At 49.4% G+C, this 20475-nt stretch overlaps 1 protein-coding gene across 4 annotated transcripts in view; it reads left to right on the forward strand.

The window, feature by feature from the left end:
- sdk2b (sidekick cell adhesion molecule 2b) overlaps nt 1-20475 on the forward strand; it is an 80940-nt gene that overhangs the window by 56670 nt on the left and 3795 nt on the right. For 2 of the 4 annotated variants that reach the window (XM_049760127.1, XM_049760129.1), the window contains exons 3-44: nt 2069-2175; nt 3050-3197; nt 7493-7626; nt 8054-8165; nt 8223-8413; nt 8907-8990; nt 9063-9257; nt 9571-9687; nt 10058-10225; nt 10302-10404; nt 10748-10924; nt 10993-11129; nt 11850-11997; nt 12584-12724; nt 12981-13162; nt 13233-13348; nt 13417-13612; nt 13687-13785; nt 13852-14043; nt 14111-14232; nt 14294-14403; nt 14501-14651; nt 14727-14964; nt 15039-15154; nt 15235-15424; nt 15494-15592; nt 15659-15853; nt 15919-16120; nt 16201-16304; nt 16379-16449; nt 16702-16834; nt 16947-17003; nt 17072-17173; nt 17301-17416; nt 17480-17666; nt 17727-17864; nt 17937-18149; nt 18217-18342; nt 18421-18585; nt 18661-18801; nt 19367-19526; nt 20023-20152. In XM_049760127.1, the coding sequence (XP_049616084.1) occupies nt 2069-2175; nt 3050-3197; nt 7493-7626; nt 8054-8165; nt 8223-8413; nt 8907-8990; nt 9063-9257; nt 9571-9687; nt 10058-10225; nt 10302-10404; nt 10748-10924; nt 10993-11129; nt 11850-11997; nt 12584-12724; nt 12981-13162; nt 13233-13348; nt 13417-13612; nt 13687-13785; nt 13852-14043; nt 14111-14232; nt 14294-14403; nt 14501-14651; nt 14727-14964; nt 15039-15154; nt 15235-15424; nt 15494-15592; nt 15659-15853; nt 15919-16120; nt 16201-16304; nt 16379-16449; nt 16702-16834; nt 16947-17003; nt 17072-17173; nt 17301-17416; nt 17480-17666; nt 17727-17864; nt 17937-18149; nt 18217-18342; nt 18421-18585; nt 18661-18801; nt 19367-19526; nt 20023-20152 (6013 nt within the window). The remainder of the gene's footprint in view (nt 1-2068; nt 2176-3049; nt 3198-7492; nt 7627-8053; nt 8166-8222; nt 8414-8906; nt 8991-9062; nt 9258-9570; nt 9688-10057; nt 10226-10301; nt 10405-10747; nt 10925-10992; nt 11130-11849; nt 11998-12583; nt 12725-12980; nt 13163-13232; nt 13349-13416; nt 13613-13686; nt 13786-13851; nt 14044-14110; nt 14233-14293; nt 14404-14500; nt 14652-14726; nt 14965-15038; nt 15155-15234; nt 15425-15493; nt 15593-15658; nt 15854-15918; nt 16121-16200; nt 16305-16378; nt 16450-16701; nt 16835-16946; nt 17004-17071; nt 17174-17300; nt 17417-17479; nt 17667-17726; nt 17865-17936; nt 18150-18216; nt 18343-18420; nt 18586-18660; nt 18802-19366; nt 19527-20022; nt 20153-20475) is intronic. The other 2 variants (XM_049760128.1, XM_049760130.1) reach the window with 1 other exon arrangement.

The following is a 20475-nucleotide window of genomic DNA, read 5'->3' on the forward strand; positions in this document are numbered from 1 at the left end:
CAGATGTTGTAATTTCATGGCTGCTCTGAGCAAATTAAACTCGGCCCCAAATATAATACACGGATAGAGGAAGTGTTACGCCGCTTATGGGCGACAAGGAGTAAATAATAATAAGATTATAAAAAAGAGAATGAAAACTAAATAGTAAAAATAATAATATAAAAAAATAAAATAAATGCACGATGAGGAGTAAATAAAAATAATATTGTAAAAAATAATAAAAATAATGATATAAAAAATGAAATAAAATAATAGTTTGCTTTGAGTTCCTGTTGGCAATCTATTTATGTCTCCAAGCCAACGAGATCCTGACTGGTCCAAGACCCCCACGCCCCCCCCCTCGCCACCAAGTGGTTCAAGCGCACAAACGTGAGCATAGAGCAAGTTTCCCCCGGCGCTAATTGGATGTTGCTGGCCGCTCCTTGCCCTCCTCATAGCGAGGCCACCGCTCATCTCATTTAACGAGCCACAATAACAACACAATCAATGTGACTGCACTGGAGGGAGTGTGTGTGTGTGTGTGTATTGTGTACATAGACTTTCTGAAATACTTTTCCAAGAAAAGGCTCTTTTGCATGCAACGAACGTGCACGTCGTAATGTTGCTTTATGTGGCTACAAAAATTTGAGGCGTCCTGTGTAAAATGGCCTCAATTATCAAATTGCTCAGTTGCTTGGACGAGGATAAACCGCATGCTGCTTCACCTTATTACCCAAAAACACTCTATTCTATGCCGATTCACTGATATGTAATCGAAGTGTGTTGAACAGCGGTCCCAAAGTTGTTCATTTCCCTCCGTCATCTTTTTCCCATCTCTGTCCGACGCCACCACATCCTCTCATCTCAGCTGTGCGGAGGCTAATTAGCCAAGATGTGACGGAGAGCGTCGCGTTCCGGAACATCGATCAATCTCTGTCTCGCGCCGTCATCTCCCGCTGAGTGGACCCTATCACCTGGCCCTTCCCTTCCATTTTCCCTTCCCACCTGCCACTTTCCCTCCCGCCGATGCCGCCACCTGCTCGCCAAAGGTTAATTGTATTCATTATGAGAGAAGTGAGAGAGAGGGAGGAAGCGGTGCCCGGCGTCGGAGAGGTTAAACTCGCTCCATGATGGGTCTTCTTACCTGTAGGCTTTTAAAACGTATCCCTAAAAAAATAACTCGGACGTTAGCGTCGAGTACACGAAAGATTTCGCTAATGCTAACAAGCTCTGGCACAAAATGGCCGACTTGTTGTGTCTGTTTTGCTGTCACTGGAAGGTGTCCCAATAGTTTTGTCTATCGCCTTCGCCAGCTTGTATGCGCATTTTTTCAACTTTTAATTGCCTCTTCAGATTTAGAAATGTCGTTTTTACGCCGGCGCCTTCGTTTTAAAGACACCCTGCGATCAATGCCACCACCATGATGGAAGGCGGGGGAAGATGAGCCACCTTTTCACCTTCCGGAACAACTTTCCCCCCCCCCCCCTCTTGACAAACCACATCATGCGAGAGTGACTCCCAATTAAAAGGCGTACAAAGACTCGCTCGCTGCTAATTCAGCTGCAAACTGTTTGCGTGACCTCCATACCAGCCTGCTTTTCTCCGACCCCAGCCGCACTCCCATTAACAATTTACAAGGTTTTGACGCTTGCCTCCCTCCAATTAACAGCTTAAATGAGAGAAATTCTGCAACCTCTTCGCAGCTCAGCTCCTCTCCTGGCGCCAGACTTGCAAGAAAGTCAAAGACATCATTGATTAGCAGCATTAATGCGCATGAAAGGGATGCAATTGCGTTGCGAGGTCAAGGTCAACTACTGTCGTCTTCACCGCTTGTATTTGCATAAATGACATTTTGGTGTGTTTTTTGTTTGTGTGTTCTTGAGAGGGAAGGGGGGGCGGTCCACACTGTGGAACCCCCAAGAGAATCATTATCATTGGAGTAAACAGTAGCTGCTAAGCTCTGCTGTCCTCTGCGCCCTTGCTCATCCATTAGATGGTCTTAAGTGTGTTGTTTGTGTGCGTGTGCACTGCAGAATAAATCCAGAAGATTCTACGTGTGTCCAGTTTTTGACGTGTGTGTTTGTGGCAGGTACCTGATCCCGTCGCTGGACCGCTCCCATGCCGGCTTCTACCGCTGCATTGTTCGCAATCGCGTGGGAGCACTACTGCAGCGTCGCACTGAAGTGCAAGTGGCTTGTAAGTATCACAGAGTGCTTTTGTGCACACACACACACACACACACACACACACACACACACACACACGGTGTTTGATTGACAGTGCATTAAGGAGCGAGTGGGTAGGCAGATGTTGCCGCTGAAGGATGTACCTGCCACACAGCTGTTGCGCTCATTATTATGACGATGATTACGATTATTACGTGACTGATATTGTTGTTTTTGTCGTTTGTGTCACGGCGTAACGGCGCCCCGACAACATCTGTCATCAGCGGAAAGGGAAACCGCAAACTTAGTTCCCTGGTCTCGTTAGTGAGGTGTAACAAAGTTTTCCCGCCTTCCCAGACAGAGCACAGCGCTTGTTTACGCGTTATTATTGTCAGGCCGATCCGACTTTCAAGATTCAAGTTAGGCTTTTAAATTGGTACAGTGATCCCTGGTTTATAATTGGTTCCAAAAACCACCCGCGATAAGTGAAATCCGCGAAGTCACCAACAGGAAGTACTGGGCAGGCTAATGAGTTAGATGCTAATTCGCGATCATGCTAACACGCGAAAATTGTCTTCTAAAGGAATGTAAATGACATTTGGAGCAATACTACATTGTCCTAAAGGTTAGACACATGTTTCCTCAATTTAGAAGTTTTATTTTGACTTTTAAATGTTTTTTGAATTTGGAAAAATAATCCGCGATGTCGTGAAGCCGCGATAAATGAAACGTGAAGTAGCTAGGGGTCACTGTATTTCATTTGGGTTTTAAATAAAGGTATGTCATTTTGGTTTCCGAGTCAAGGTTTGCATCACAGAGGAGCGGTGACCATGGCAACAGCAACGGCGCTGTCCATCAACGCCGACGCAGACTGACCTTTCTTTTTGTCTGATTTCTCCTCGCAGTCATGGGCAGCTTTGAGGAGGGCGAGCGCGACCAGTCGGTCTCGCAGGGCGAGGGCGCCGTCATCCCGGCGCCTCGCATCCGTAGCTTCCCGCAACCCCAAGTCACGTGGTACCGGGACGGACGCAAGATCCCACCCAGCAGTCGCATGTGAGTTTATTTTTCCCTCTTTGGCCTTGACTCGCTCATATTAGAACACAAAACCAGGCTTGTGGTAACTTGTTTGAGTTTCACTTTGTTTTGTTCATTTTCTTTTTTTTTGCCCTCATTCGGTTTCCGCCACAACACATGAGCAAAAAAAAAAAAAAAAAGCCACTTTGGCTCCAGGAGAAATGGAATTGCCCTCTTTTGTTCCCCATCTTGGGTTTTGAAAGAGAACCGAGCCAGCTACTTTCATCTCAGCTCGCCCCCACCCCTCCTTGTCTGTCTTCATTTTGGCCTCCAATTTGGAGGTTGGTGTTTCTTCGGCGAGGCGCCGTCAATATCTGCCGGTCAGATCCCAGAACGCCCTCTGATGGGATTATTTTTCCCTTTTTGCTCCTTTCAAACGGGAAAGGACAACAGGAGCAACAGCACCTGATAAAAAAAAAAACATCAGTGAGTTTGCAGCTCATACTCTGCGTGACATGTACAGTCCTGATAATATTTTTTTATGTTTTGATATCAATATAGCGATATTCTGGCTAAGCATTTTTATTTTCATTTACAGTATTTTTATTTGGATTGTATTGTTTCATCCTGCGGTTTCTTATTTAATTATTTATTATTGTTATTATTATTTATTTTGATATTATTTTAATTATTTTCTTATTTAATCATTTATTATTTTTATATTATTTTGATTCTTTTCTTATTTAATTATTTATCATTTTTATATTATTTTGATTCTTTTCTTATTTAAATATTTTTTTAATGACAGCACTATTTCTGTTGGAAGTTCGCACACATGCACACGCACACACACACACACTCATCCTTCCCGCAATCTCCTCATCACATCTGCATTTGTCGGGAGTGGGAGATGACCTTGCCCTGGGTTGAAGTGAATGCTCCTTATCAGCTCTTCATCCTCATCCTCATCAGCATCATGCATAACGATTGGCCGGCTCGGAATGACAATGAAGCTTTTAAAGACGTTTTGATGATGTCACCACCCGGGTCGCTTTTGGCAACTGCTTGTGTCATATTTTCTCTCACCAGAAAATGAACATACAAATAATGTGGTAAAACAATTATAATTTTTTTTGATGACGCACCGAATGGAAAAATAATGTACTTTCCGCTTTGAATGACACTCGCCACCCGGCACCTTATTTCCCTCCCTCCTCAGGTGTCATAACTTTCATTTGCAGACTCCCCGAGGGTCTTCATCACATCGTCCAAAGGTAGCAGACGAAATATAATTTGATAAATCCCGACATGGACAAAGCGTGCTTTTCAAGTTTCATCCTAGCAGACGAAAAATATCACGGCTCGCCTCCGGGCCGTCCATCGTTGTTTTTGTAAACGGCGTCCGTCACACAATTAGCACACGCTAACTGATTTGCTCCGATTATCATACGATTCGCTCCACTTATGATGCAATTCATTCCGATTCGATCATTTCGCCGCAGTGTGTTGTAATTAAATTTATTATCGTAGCACACCTCCTGATTTCTTTTACTGGAGGATCTCGGAAGCATGTGAACTCATAGCCGGATGTCATTTTGCGCTAGCCCGATCATCCTGCAAGCTGACAGCCACTTTGGGTGACCGTTTGAGTGTAACTACTCCGCCTGTGACACACGAGGTCTTCTGCCACGCTCATATTTTCCCTCCGTGGAGGTTGGAGTCATACCTCAGCGGCTTGATTGACGGCCGCAACGCTTTACAAACGAGGTCAAGGGAGGGCTTGGAGGCGTCTTTGTTTTGATGTAGGGGAGGGGGGGAGGCGAGGCATTTACCAGTAAAGCCCATCGCTCTTCTTTGAGCCGGACGACTTTCCCTCCTTTTTGCATTCACTTTGCCTGATTTGTTGTGCAATTTGGGAGCGACTTAATGTACTGTATAATAAGAAGCTCGGGCGAGCACATTTGTTCAGAATTGTCAGGCTTTTTGCCGGGAAAAGGGAATACATAACTGACCTATCAACAGCTAGGCATGGATTTTTTTTTTCCCTCCTCCCACCCACGCTCCCTCCTCGCAAAGATGGAACCAAAGACCAAGTGGGACCTTTGACTAATCTGCTGCAGTGTCTGATCAATTAATGGCCCTCGTTGGTTCCTGTCACTTGGCTATAGATTGGACATTAGTCAAAAGGAGACAGCGAATCGCCGGGAATCTTCCTCTGAGGGGAGAGATTCCCGTCGACATACTCTCCGGCAAGCAGACCTTGTTTGTTGCCATTGTTGTTTTGGGGCACATCGAATTATAATACAAAGGATTCCAAAATTGCTTCACTTACATTATGTGATTCGTTCGAATCGTACCGTTGACTCCCATTAGATTCAATTATGACTCGATAGAAGTCACTCGGGTGATTTAATATGATACATTCCAGTAGTTTACGATTGAATAGAAATCACGGCAATTAAAAATCCAACTATTGCACAATAATGTCTGTATTTCTTGGTATTTGCTTTCCTTAATGTAACCTCACTCCTCCATCCTCACGCTTGCATTCCCAGGCAACAAATGGCAGCCGCCGACCTCACCGCAGCAGCGAGCGAGGGTCGGTCAATCGGGGGGGGCGGGGTTCAAGTGGCTCGCGCGTCGGCACCGAGGCCGTTGTAGCGCGTACAAAGAAAGGGAGCAAAAGTACTCGGTACTCAGCGGGCCGGCGGATGGAAAATGACGGTGAAAGAGAAAAGGAAGCGCTTTGTGAAAAATCTCACCGCAAGGGTGCCGAACTTTGATTTGCACCTCGGTATTCTCTTGTTGCGCTTCGTATCGGAAGCGATCTCGGCGATGATGAAGTCACGCAGCAAACAAAGCCGCAAGGTCAAAACGTTGTGAATGAAAAGTTGATTTAACGAAGCTACGCGCTACATCGCCGATCGCTTGTTCCTTCCTCGTCCTTCGTACGTTCAACAGCTTTTGCTTCCGTCCTGTTTGCGTCATCATTCCTGCCCTGAAGAAGCGCCATTCCGCTGGAGCGCCTTCCCTTGGCACGCTCGCAAGCAACTCGGCCGCTTTTATTTATTTTTTGCTGCAAACGCCAGTTGTGCCAGAAGCGACAAACAAAAGCGTCACACTTAATCAGCTTCGCAAATTCCGAGTCGGCTCTTCGGGTAATTCCCGCCGTCTTTAACTGCCAGGTAAAAAAAAAAAAGTCCCAAATTGAGTCTCACCCCGTTTTCCAAAAGGTCACCTGTGGACGCTTCCTTTCTGCTCACATCCCCAAAGAGCTCAATAATTTATAGACACTATGTCGCCAGCCAGACCACATTAAATATTTATCGTAGATCATAAGCGGGGGCCGTAGAGACCCCTTTGTCCGTCCCTTTAAGGGGGGAGTCCCCAGATAAAAAGAAAAGTAATGATTTTTGATTATTTTATTCCCTCACCAAAAAAAAATTGCTCTTGTCAAAGGTTTCACACCGACACGCAACAAGCGGCGATAATTGCGCCACTTGTGGAGAACAAGCTGTCAAGTTTTGTTCCGGTGATGAAAATAGCACCCTTGCGTTAAAATAAACACACGGCACGGGGTGCTAAGGGCAGACACTTTGAATCCCAGCCGGAAATGTTGATTGAACATTCGAGGCGGAGGATGTGAAAATTCAAATGTTTCACAAACTAGCTGTTTTTTTTTTTTTATTTATTTATTTTATAGTCGATTATTTTAGCATTCATGACATTCAACTGCTTTTTCAGCACTTGTCGTTTGCAATTTTCTTCTGCGGAATTTTTTGGGAAGGATTTTTGAATGTCAGGTTAGAGCCAGTATTGATTTCAAGTGCCATCTGGCAAGAAGACGGCAGATAAATGAGGCAGGAGAATGGCGAATGCGAGCGACAGTAGTCTGGCAGCCCCATTGTGTTGCTGATTTTCAACTCAAAATTTTAGCTACCGCTTTAGAACGTGAAAGTCAGATCCCAGGGATGTTCAAAGTACTCACCGGTACCGATACAAAGTACCGATACCACAGTTGCCAAAAATTGCCCATTCAGTATATCCGTAAAATCCGCCGATTAAGTTTTTGCGCCGCACTATCATGTTTCATAACGCTTATCGGAGGAGGACGTCGATATTTACTCCGTGCTCTGTCCGCCGACACATTGTTTACGCTCTCTTGATCAATATGGCTAATGCGGCTTGAAGAGCGTAATTATGGCGCTAAAATGTTTAATGTGTTTCGTGGCCTCTGGATGAAAACATCAAATGTAGTTTAGCTCTCATCCTTTTTAAGCTTCAACCAGTATTGAAATATTCTTGAACTATTTTCGATATGTTTTGTTTCCCAGTGCCATCACACTTGACAATACGCTGGTCATCCTGTCCACCGTGGCGCCAGACGCCGGCCGCTACTACGTCCAGGCGGTCAACGATAAGAATGGCGAGAACAAGACCAGCCAGCCCATCACCCTCTCGGTGGAGAGTGAGTGGCCACACACACACATGCGCAGTCAGCCTGTTATGCCCTAAAAGTGCGACAGCTCGGGTTTGGCTCCTTACCCGCCAGGCGGTGGGACGAAGGCCAGTTTGGAACGGCTGCCAAGTCTCAAAACCTCCCGACAGGAATGCCGGCCGGCTCCTGGAGCATAGCTGACAATTTGCCACTTCCCAGAAGCGAGCTCATGTCAGGAAGCTGCAGGCGGGATTATTGGCCACTCGTCCGTCTTTTTCCTTCTCTCCCTTTTAATTCCTGCCAAATTACGGGACTCCCCACTTTGTGATCCGTGGAGGATTGTAATCGGCGTTTGAGCATTCTTGATACATTCATGATTTCTGTTCCAATCCCCAAAATGGTTGCATATGCTAAAATGGAAGACTATCAGTAAACGGCAGCATGTGTCTGCGTGTAGATGTCGGCGGCCCGGCGGACCCCATCGCCCCCACCATCATCATCCCGCCCCGGAACACCAGCGTCGTCACGGGAACGTCCGAAGTCACCATGGAGTGCGTGGCCAACGCCAGGTGAAGACGCTTAAAGAAAAAAAAAAAAAACGTGGCAAATAACTCATCACTTTTTAGGCCTCTCATCAAATTGAGCATCACTTGGCGGAAGAACGGCGTTGCCATCAACAGCGGCCTCAGCGACTTCAGCCGTCGGCTGACCATCCTCAGCCCCCTAGTGGCGGACGCCGGCTACTACGAGTGCGAGGCTGTGCTTCGCAGTAGCAGCGTGCCGTCCGTCAGCGCCGGCGCATATTTGCACGTGCTTGGTGAGCCACGCCCACTTAAGTCATTAAGTCGTTTTTTTTTTTTTTTTGCTACCCAACCAACCGTCCACTTGCTGAAATTCAATGCCGCGGTTCTGTAGCCAAAAGTGAAACCGCCGTTAAGCCGGCTGCCCCCGGCGAAAGCATTTGAATGCCCGAGTCGCTTTTGAACGCTTTGATAGCGTCAAGGTTGCGATGCCATTCAAAGAGCAAGGTGCGCTTAACTTTTTCCCTTTGAATGCCGCCGACTGACACCGGCCCAGCCTCCCCTGCTGCCCGTTTGAAGGTTACAGCCCAAAAAAAATATCCAAGCGGAATACCAAATGTCTCTCCATCTGACTTTTGACGCCGTCTTATTTCTTTGTTTTTGCTATCCCCACTGGGCTTCCTCACCCTTCCAATTAAATCTGTCAGTTCTCGTTTGAAACTTTGCCGATTGCTGCGGCGGGATTTGGGATTACATCAGCGTGGCTTCCATTCTCGTGTCTTCTCCCAGAGCCGCCGCAGTTCATCAAAGAGCCTGAGAAGCACATCACGGCCGAGATGGAGAAGGTGGTGGACATTCCCTGTCAAGCGCGAGGTGTGCAAGAATTTTCTTTTTTTTTTTCTTTTCCATCAATACTGGCTTACCACTAAAGAGCGCCCCCCACAGGTGTGCCCCAACCTGATATCGTTTGGTACAAGGACGCCACGCCCATCGACCCGGTCAAAACGCCGCGGTACCGGGTGCTGACAGGCGGCAGCTTGCAGGTCAACGGCCTCCTGCCCGACGACACCGGCATGTTCCAGTGTTTCGCCAGGAACGCGGCCGGCGAGGTCCAGACCAACACGTACCTCGCCGTCACCAGTAGGTCCCCATTTTTGCTCAAATTGGAATTCAAAAATGATCACGAGTGACATTTTACGCCGCTTGCATCTTTTGAGATGCACAATTTGGATGGCGTTGCCGTTCTATGAATTTCTAAACCGCTTCAATTCAGCGATTCAGTCCGCGAAAGACGTTCCTTTGTCGACATCCGGTATGAGTTGTGTGTTTGGCGCGGCGTGAAGGTGAAGAATAGTGAAGGACACTCAAACGCAAACTGGAAATCAAAAGGCAGGCGCTCACAGTTCTCTGAACGAAATTTCCTCTCGCCATGTTTGACTTATTCCTTGTGCAGGTATCGCTCCCAATATCACAGCCGGACCCTCGGACAGCACCGTGATTGACGGAATGTCCATCATCCTGCACTGCGAGACTTCAGGCGCTCCGAGGCCAGCTATCACCTGGCAAAAAGGTTTGCACAAACACACACACGTGGATGTACACACCCGGGGGATTAGAACGTATGCTATCTATTACACACGGGAGGATAGTTTGTGGCGGCTTACTGGCTAAAGCCGGCTTGGATCCTAAGGTTTATCCCGCACCGGGCTTTTCTTGTTTTGCATCACAATGAGGATAAACATGTCCCGGTTTCTCCTTGTGATCCACTTCTCGCTCCGGTTCCGCTCAGGCTTTCCATTCAACTCGTCGGTCCTGTTTGATATTTTTCCTCAAATCTTTTTCAACCCCGGACTTCACATTTAAAATAATAATTGCAGCCGAGTCAAAAAATGTATGCCACACAGTTTGCAAAAGTCTTGACACCCCGGTTGCCTCATCAGGGGAGCGTGTTCTGGCGAGCGGTTCTGTGCAGCTGCCCCGCTTCACCCTGCTGGAGTCGGGCAGCCTTCTCATCTCGCCCTCGCACATCTCCGACGCCGGCACGTACACTTGCATGGCCAGCAACTCCCGTGGCATCGACGAGGCGTCCGCCGACCTCGTGGTCTGGGGTAAGTAAGCGCAAGAGCGTTGTTGCTTCTCGTAGTTCCGGCACGTTGTCTCATCTCTGCCGCGCCGCCTCCTCAGCTCGAACCCGGATCACGACACCCCCGCAGGACCAGAGCATCATCAAAGGCACCAAGGCCGCGCTGACCTGCGGTGTCACGCACGATCCCAGCGTGAATGTCAGGTAAGCCGACGCATTCAAACGGCTTTATTCAGCGGGCGACCTGCTGAGGCGGATGTTATAAAGCCCTGCGGAATCAAGTAACTCCACAGTTCAGCGCTGAACAAAAGTGAGCAAACGCGAGACCCGCGGTGTTTACCGCTACATCTTGTTCGCAACGCGCTATGCAGCCATAAAGTAGTACGGAACGCAACCCTGCAAGGTCACAAATAAAATAAATATTTTTTTTTTTTTTATCATGAAAAAAGTCATCAAATCCCCTCAAGGAACAAAATGCACTCGAATTGTTCAAATCTGAAAAGGAGATTGACATCGTGTTGCTTGTTATGAAATCGTCCTCGCGCAGGCACGTGTGGGAAAAAGAGGGCGTGGCCATCAACGCGCACGCCATCCCCCGCGTGCAACAGGACGCCGACGGCACCCTGCACATCTCCCAGACGTGGTCGGGCGACATCGGCACCTACACTTGCCGCGTCACCTCGGTGGGCGGCAACGATTCCCGCAGCGCCCACCTCCGCGTCAGGTGACTATTACCTGGGTCATCGGATTAAGTCGCCAGGTAATTGTAGGTCATTTGCGTTCATGTCACAGACAGCTGCCTCACGCGCCCGAGAACCCCACGGCTGTGCTGAGCGGCTCGGAGCGGCGGGCCATCGACTTGACCTGGGCCAAGGCCTTCGACGGCAACAGCCCGCTCATGCGTTACATCCTGGAGGTGTCTGAGAACAGTAGGTCACTCTCGGCCTAGTTTCCAAACGACATCTTGAATCAAAACTCGTCGCAGTAAATAAACAGAACACTTAAAAAAAAAAAAAAAAATCCTCAAAGCTAGTCTTATTTTGTGTTTCAAGCCGTCACGCCGTTGTGTCGTCACCCCCTGTTAGCGCATCGTGTGCCCTACCAGGAAGTTGAAAAAGAATTTAAGATCAGTACTGGTCATTAAGGGCGTCCATCACTTTTGCTATTGGGTGGGGGGGGGACAAAGTGCCTTGACACAAAAGCGGCGTCGTTGCGTGAGAGTTGTTGAATATTCTCGCTGATGTGCGCACAGCAGGCTCATCGGCACGACGCTCACTTGCTAAGAGGCGTGAGGCATGTCGTCAGAAAACTAACTTTATTCGAAAAGGAGTTCAACTCTAAATATACATATTTGCCTTGATTCTCATCTGAGCTGTTTCCCCCCCCTCACATTTGAACTTTATTTCTCAAAATAATTCAGCTTGATTGGCAAAACGTGTATTGTTTTTAATTAAAAACTCATTTTGTGAAAAATTAACCTCAGTAACCTCCCAAAATAATATTACTAGTACGGGCTACTATTTTTTATTTTTTTTTAAATAATAATGTTTTTATTTTTGTAAATCTTTTTAACCAAATTATGTTTTAAAAAAATGTGCTTAAAAAGGCAGGAAAACAATAACTCAGTGTCGATGATGTGTCATTTGCAGACGCTCCCTGGGCCATCCTACTGGCCAGCATCGAACCCGAACTGTCCGCGGTGACAGTCAGTGGCCTGATCCCGGCGCGCTCCTACCAATTCCGCCTGTGCGCTGTCAACGACGTGGGCAAGGGCCAGTTCAGCAAGGAGACGGAGCGGTGAGCTGCCATCCCATAATGTACTCATAAAGGTTAACGGACTTAGAGTGGAAAACTTTGCAGTAAATAGCCAAGCCTGTTTCCATGGCAACCGCTTTGACTGATCCTTTCAGTCATGAGTCGGTGACACACACAAACAAACAAACAAAACACGCTTGTACTTGTAAACACGCCGCAGTGAACCCACGAGACAAAAAAAAAACAATTTAGTCTGACGTAGTTGTCATCTCGAGTTTTTAAAATCGTAAAAATGTAAAAGGTAAACTAGTTTTAAATCAAGGATATGTAATTATTACTTTCAATTACAATTGTAGTCTTTTTGAGAGGGGAAGTAAAAACAAACACGAGAGAACGTATTGCACAAGTCTACACACCCCTTTTGCACCCAGGCATGTTTGGAAGTCATCAATCACATTCAAAATGGAGTTCATTGGCGCATCTGCTCTCCGTTAAGGTGCTTTTGATGAATTACAGTTGGTCTGTTTTCTTCGTTGGCTTTTCCGGACATTTATTAGCTTTAGAAGAGAAGCCTTAACGTTTTCACATTTGGAACTCTTCAGAACCTTGACCAAGCTGTGTGTTGTAGCGTGTCGTTGCCGGAGGAGCCCCCCAGCGCTGCTCCTCAGAACGTCATCGCCAGCGGTCGTACCAACCAGTCCATCATGATCCAGTGGCAGCCGCCGCCTGAGAGCCACCAGAACGGCATCTTGCGAGGCTACACGGTCCGGTAAGACGGAGACTTTCATTTACTGCTCAATTTCATTTGAGGGGCAAGTGACTGTTTTTTTACTTTTGGGGTGGGGGGTTCAATGGGTGGTAGCCACCCACCGTTTTTTTTTTTTTTATGGAAATTGTTTATAGCTTATACACACTTAATCATTTTCAGGAGGTTCAAACAAGTTTCATTTTGTTGGTGCTTTGTCTCCCCCTAGCAGGGAGTCTGTGGTACTGCACAGCGTCACTCTGTCATGTATTTTTATCAGGTACCGCCTGACGGGGCTGCCAGTGGACTATCAGATCAAGAACATCTCCAGCCCGGACGTGACCACGCTGCTGCTGGAGGACCTCATTATTTGGACCAACTACGAAATTGAGGTGGCCGCTTACAACGGGGCGGGCCTGGGAGCCTTCAGCCACAAAGTCACAGAGTGGACCCTGCAAGGAGGTAATGGGAGACTCTGTCTATTCAGCTATCGATCGATCGAGGTGGATCCATTTTTTTCTTGCCACTCCAGTGCCCACTATCGCCCCGGGCAACGTGCAGGCCGAGGCCGTCAACTCCACAGCGATCCGCTTTACCTGGATCGCGCCCAACCCGCAGTTCATCAACGGCATCAACCAGGGCTACAAGGTCAGCGGGCGTTCAAATTCATAAATCGACGTGAATGTTGAGAATCAAAACGTCATCCAAAACCTCAGCTGCATGCGTGGGAGCCCGGCAAGGAACGTGAGAGCGTGATGGTGACGGCGCGGCCTAACTTCCAAGACGGTGTTCACGTGGGCTACGTGACGGGCCTGAAGAAGTTCAGCAACTACTACACCTCAGCGTTGTGCTTCACCACGCCGGGCGACGGACCTCGCAGCCCTCCCAAACTTGTTATGACGCATGAGGACAGTAAGTCTTCTTTTTTTTATGATTTTCACTTTTCCCACAAAAAAAAAAAGCTAAGCGTGTGTTTTTGCATTCAGCGCCAGGCGCCGTGGGCCACCTGAGCTTCACCGAGATTCTTGACACATCGCTCAAAGTTAGCTGGAGCGAACCCAGCGAGAAGAACGGCATTCTCACCGGTACGCATGCACGCACACACGCACACACACGAGCGTTTTCTGATGTGTGTGACCAACATTGTGTAGGCTACCGCATCTCATGGGAGGAGTTCAACCGCACCAACACGAGGGTCACCCACTACCTGCCGAGCGTCACTCTGGAGTATCGCGTCACCGGCCTCACCGCGCTCACCACGTACACCATCGAGGTGGCCGCCATGACATCCAAGGGACAAGGCCTGCTTTCATCCTCCACCATCTCCTCGGGCGTCCCACCAGGTCAGTCAACCAGCCGCCAATGCTCATTTGCTGTATTTTATTATCTGAACTTCCCGATACCTCCCAGAGCTTCCTGGCCCGCCCACCAACATCGCCATCTCCAACATTGGCCCGCGCTCCGTCAACCTGCTCTTCAAGCCGGGATACGACGGCAAGACCTCCATTTCCCGCTGGCACGTGGAGGCCCAGGTGAGCTCGCTGGCATTTCTGGATTGTGTTTGTCACGTTAATACCATATTGGTGGACTTAGGTGGGTGTCGTGGGAGACAATGAGGACTGGGTGACGGTCCACCAGGTGTCCAATCTACCCGACGCTCGCTCCCTGGAGGTTCCTGACCTCAATCCGTACACCTTCTACAGGTGGGAACGCACCACACATGGCTTGGGTTTCAGGCCAGGTTCTAGATCTCAAGCGTCTTGATCTTAATTGTGTGTGTCATTCTAATTGACTGGCCAGGTTCCGCATGCGTCAGGTGAACATCGTGGGCAGCAGCCCCCCGAGTCAAGCCTCCAGGAAGATCCAAACGCTTCCAGCCCCTCCGGACGTCGCTCCGGCCAACGTCACGCTGCGCACGGCCAGTGAGACCAGCCTGTGGTTGAGATGGATGGTAACTAGATGAGATGAGATATTTAACAAGTTTGGAGACTCTCATTCACGTTTCACTCCCTCGCTCGCTCACCAGCCTCTACCCGAGTGGGAGTATAACGGTAACGCGGAACAAGTGGGCTACAGAGTGCAGTACTCCAAGGCGGGCTCGTCGGGTCGCCCGCTCACCCAGGCCATATCGGACCGCCTGGAGAGAGAATTTACCATCGAGGATCTAGAGGAATGGACCGAGTACGAGGTGAGGGTGCAGGCCCTCAATGGCATCGGGCTCGGACCGTGGAGCCAGCCAATCAAAGGCCGGACCCGGGAGTCAGGTGAGGCTAGTTACTTGTTTGTCTTTAATATGTGCTTCGCATTTTTGTTCATTTTTGAAATGTTTGTTGTCCAGTGCCATCCTGCGGGCCCACCAATGTGTCCGCCTTTGCCACCACCTCCAGCAGCGTTTTGGTGCGCTGGTCAGAAGTACCCGAGCCAGACCGAAATGGACTCATTTTAGGCTACAAGGTCTGCTCAAGGTTTATTTTTTTATGTGACTGAGATACAGCTGGGTGACAGCTCCATGCAATTTCTCCACCATTTGGCAGGTGGTGTACAAAGAGAAGGACTCGGATAACGGCCCCCGGTTCTGGATGGTGGAAGGCAACGCCACGCATAGCGTCCATCTAACGGGTCTGGGCAAATACGTCCTGTACGAGATCCAGGTGCTGGCGTTCACCCGCGTAGGAGACGGGCGGCCAAGCTCTCCGGCCATCTTTCAGAGAACTCTGGACGACGGTAGGGTTCTTCTCTTCTTCTGCCATTACTGTGTGGATATTGAAAGGTGATGTCATCTCCCTCCCGCAGTGCCTGGACCACCAATGGGGATCCTGTTTCCGGAGGTGCGCACCACTTCGGTGCGTCTGATTTGGCAATCACCCTTGCAACCCAACGGGATTATCCTGGGTGAGGAAGGATTTTTTATTTACATTAGGGAAGCACTTTTAATGAAACTGGCTATGCTCTTTCTAGCGTACCAGATCACGTACCACCTCAACTCCACCAACGGCAACAGCGCCACGGTGGACGTGCTCAGCCCCAGCGCCCGCCAGTACACCGTCTATGGCCTGAAACCCGAGTGCGTGTACATGTTCCGCATCACGGCGCAGACGCGCAAGGGCTGGGGCAAGGCGGCCGAGGCGCTGGTGGTCACCACTGAGAAAAGAGGTAACGTGAGGTCAAGGGTTTTCATCGGAAAGAAAAATCATATCTTGCTCATCTTTTGCCCCAAGCTCGTCCGCAGCCCACCAGCCGCCCCAGCGTGCCTCAGAAGGACGTGCGCGCCCGGCGCGTCCTGCTGTCGTGGGAGCCCGGTAGCGACGGCCTCTCGCCCGTGCGCTACTATACCGTACAGCTGCGCCAGCTCCCCGACAACAACTGGACCGTGCACTCGGCCTCCGTCAACCACGACACCACCTCCTATGTCGTCTCCAGGTTGTCCCCCAAAAAGTTCATAGCATTTTTTTGGGGGGGTACTCAAGCCCAAATGTGATGATGTGCTTTGTGTCGCCAAGGCTGAAGCCCTTCACGTCCTATCAGTTCCGTGTGAAAGCCACCAACGATATCGGCGACAGTGAATACAGCGAGGAGAGCGACGCCATCACCACCTTGCAGGATGGTAGGCGGTGCGCCAAAAGTAAGCGGTTGAGCCAAATGCAACTCAGTCCACTCCATTATTCGCTCTCCCGCCAGCGCCGGACGAAGCGCCGGTCATCTTCTCGGTCACGCCCCACACCACCACGTCAGTGCTGATTCGCTGGAAGGTAATAGAAGCTGAATACTTTTTATTTATTTAAATTTCAATTGAATTTTTAATTTATTTTGAATTTAGCTTTTAATTATTTTTTAGGTGGCTAATTTTTATTGTAGCATGTTTTTCATTTAAAATCTAAGCAGAGTAATGAAATTATGTTTGCATCATTTAAAATGAGCTATTTATGTAATTCAATTTGCCATTAGCATTTTTTTCCAATGACAAAGGGGGCGCTTGTTTTCTCACCCTTCCCTCCTGGCAGCCTCCCCCTGAGGAGAAGATCAACGGCATCCTGCTGGGCTTCCGCATCCGCTACAGAGAGCTGCTGTACGACCGTCTCCGGGGTTACGCCCTCCACGCCATCAACAGTATGTCAGCTTGGGCCGAGCTCACGGGTGAGACTAAAACAAAGGGCTGCGTTTAAACGATTGGCCGCTAGGTGGCAGAAGGCCTCTCCTCACTGTGCTGTGTGGAAAATCTCAACGTCATCAAATATTTCACCTACAGCACCCTACAGCATCCGCAATCTGAGCGACGCCTCTCTGACTCAGTTCGAGCTGGACAGTAAGTTTCACAGCAACGAAAAAAAATGTATTGATCAAAGTTTTGATGAGTCGTATTTGGTGCCGCAGAGCTGAGCAAGCACAAGCGCTACGAGATCCGCATGAGCGTGTACAACGCCGTGGGCGAGGGGCCCACCAGCCCGCCCCAGGAGGTTTTTGTCGGAGAAGCAGGTGTGTGCGTGCAATTTATAAAATCAGAGGTGGGCAAACTTTGGTGAGGTGTAGCAAGGTGCCCACTTCGGCTCCATATCATTCAAGCTAATGTCGGTTCCTAATAATGTGGTATGATGGCGTTTAGTTCCCACAGCGCCGCCGCAAAACGTGGCCGTTCAGTCGGCCACCGCCACCCAGCTGGACGTCACGTGGGACCCGCCGCCACTCAGCGCTCAAAACGGCGACATCCAAGGCTACAAGGTAAAAAAACAAAATGATGTCAAAAAGCTCAAATTCATCCATAATGTAACTCATCCCACCAAGGTCTACTTTTGGGAGTCCCAGCGAAAGAACGAGACGGAGCGTCTACGGACCCTGTTCATGCCCGAGGGAGGCGTGAAGCTGAAGAACCTGACCGGCTACACCAGCTACATGATTAGCGTGGCCCCCTTTAACGCCGCCGGGGACGGACCACGCAGCCCCGCCATCAGAGGGCGCACCCAACAAGCAGGTAAATCCACCTTGTTCCCTCGAGGGAAGTTTCAAAAGCTTGACTGCGTTGGCGTTTCAGCCCCCAGCGCCCCCAGCTTCATCCACTTCAGCGAGCTCACCACCTCTTCAGTCAACGTGTCGTGGGGCGAGCCCGCCCTGCCCAACGGCATCATCGAGGGCTACCGTCTGGTCTACGAGCCCTGCGCACCCGCCGACGGTATAAATGTTATAAAAATAAATCCAGAGCCAACCTTTCTGGATCTCAAGTTCCGTAATTGTGTTCACGCAGAGTCTTCGGTGGCCTGCGCCGACTGTCTCCACTCCCCCTCCTCCCCCCCGGGCGTCAGTCGGACCGTCATGATGGACGTGAAGGCCGGCGGCCCGCTCTGGGTCAAGCTGAAGGACCTGGCCGACGGCGCCACGTACAACTTCCGCATCCGCGCCAGGACCTTTGTGTACGGGCCCGAAGTGGAGGCCAACATCACCACCGGCCCTGGGGAAGGTAAGTCAAATTTGGATCCTTTTTGTTGAACTAAAACGCTTCAATGGTTTTTGGGATGGCTTCGCAGGAGCACCAGGACCCCCAGGGGACCCCTTTATCACTCGCTATGGATCAGCGCTGACCATCCACTGGACCAGCGGGGACCCGGGGCGCGCTCCAATTACACGTTACGTCATCGAGGCCAGGCCTTCTGGTGAGATTTTAGTGTCACCATCCGCCGCCACCCTGGGCCGTATTGATCAGCCTGGACCTTTTTTTTTTTTTTCTTCAGATGAAGGTCTGTGGGACATCCTGATCAAGGACATCCCCAAGGAAGTGACGTCGCACACGTTCAACATGGACATGCTGAAGCAAGGCGTCAGCTACGACTTCCGGGTAATCGGCGTCAACGATTACGGCTACGGCTCGCCGAGCCTTCCCACTCCTTCCATATCTGGTGAGTGCCTTTCTGCCAAGTGTCTTGAAATGAAAGAAAACACATTTTTATTTATTTATATTTATTTTACACCAGCCCAAAAAGTGGCCCCCTTCTACGAGGAGTGGTGGTTCCTGGTGGTGGTCGCCCTGGTGGGTCTTATTTTCATCCTCCTGCTGGTTTTCATCCTCATTATCCGAGGACAGAGCAAGAAATATGCAAAGAAGTCAGAATCAGGTGAGGCCCTTCCCGCACGGTAGCCAGGTTGCTTTACGACTTTTGCCCTCGGGAAAAAAAAATCCAACATTTTTGCTCTCATGTTGATTTTATTTAACGAGCAGTTAACTCCTCCATAAATCCGTCCCAAACCAGATGTCGGTGAAAAGATTCAGTCGGGCAAGGTCGGAACTTGTTCGTTGGAACTTGGCGTGCGTTTGGCCTCGCTCAGCATTTCTTGGGTGGTGTTGCCCCAGCAGGGTCACTTCCTGCCCGTCTAGTTGACTGAAAAATCTCGCTCCTGACACAAATGCCTCCGTGTCAGGCTTTGGTGTTTTTTATTTTTCCTCACATACTTGTGTGTAACCGCCAGTTGACCTTAAGTCACCCCAGAGCGACCGCGGCGTTCGCCAAGAATGTTTTTAACCTCTAACACACGGGGTTAGATTTTATTGCCCATCATAAGCTTCATTCTCCAATTTGTAAACATCTTTTTTCTTGCTTATGCAAGTTCTCCTCTTGCTCGCCACGAGAGAAGACAACATCTCTAACGGTCTCGTCTCGCCCCGGGCCTGTGGTCACACAGTGTCTCTGTACGTATGCCCAGGCAACAACGCCAACTGCAACGCGCTGACACACGGCGACATGGTGAGCCTAGACGAGGGCCGCTTCCCCGCCCTGGAGCTCAACAACCGCCGGCTGTCCGTCAAGAACTCCTTCTGCCGGAAGAACGGCGTCTACACCAGGTCGGTCGGTGCCACGGCACTTGGGAATCCCCCCCGGCGATTACGGATTAACGTCTTGATCTGCCGCCTCAGCCGCCGGATCCCAATTCAAACAAGGCTCTTAATCCTGCCGTAGTCCGGCTAATTCTGAGGCGTGTCGGACAGGAGGGCGGTGTTTACGACTGGTTTCGTTCCGATTAGTGAGGGCTTCAAACGCAGCGGGAAGTTCAGATCTTGGCATCTCGTTGACATTGTAGATGTTTGCCCACTTTCTTCATCATCAAGTGGGATGGAGGGAAGGACGGATGGTCAATTTTGTGTTTTTACTCATGCCACTTCTCCACATGCAGCTGGGAAAAGTCAACACGTGTCAGAGGAGACGGGGGAAGGGGGTGAAGGTTAGGTTTGTTTAGCAGGACCACCTGAAGGGGGCCTTTCTTCCCTGCTCAGTGCTTTTGGTGGTCAGCAGTTGAGATCTGATTTATGAAGCTCACCAAATGTTTTTTTTTTAATGCAGGTCTCCTCCCAGGCCAAGTCCAGGCAGTCTCAACTACTCCGACGAAGACGTGAGCACAAAGTATAACGACTTGATCCCCGTGGAGAGCAGCAGCCTGACGGAGAAACCCTCTGAAATCTCGGACTCGCAGGTACTCCACTCTTTTTTTTAAAATAGAATTATGATTTTCATCACGTCCGTGTGCGCACGCCACTCTGCATTGTCAGCACTGCAGTATTTTGTGTTATCTTTTTTTTTTTTCCCTGTCATTCAGCACAAGTTTGTCGGCACACAAAAGGGATGTTTGCGCCGTTGTGGGAGCAAACACTGTGAAAATATATTGTGTTTATTTACATCTGCTGAGCCAGAGTGGCCATCAATTCCATCTCTCTCTCTCTCTCTCTCTCTCTCATCTTTATTCCCATTTCCCACACACCGTGTTATTTTGGAATATTTTATTCCCATATGTCTTAT

Source organism: Syngnathus scovelli, chromosome 21 (assembly GCF_024217435.2).
Source record: "Syngnathus scovelli strain Florida chromosome 21, RoL_Ssco_1.2, whole genome shotgun sequence".
NCBI lineage: Eukaryota > Metazoa > Chordata > Actinopteri > Syngnathiformes > Syngnathidae > Syngnathus > Syngnathus scovelli.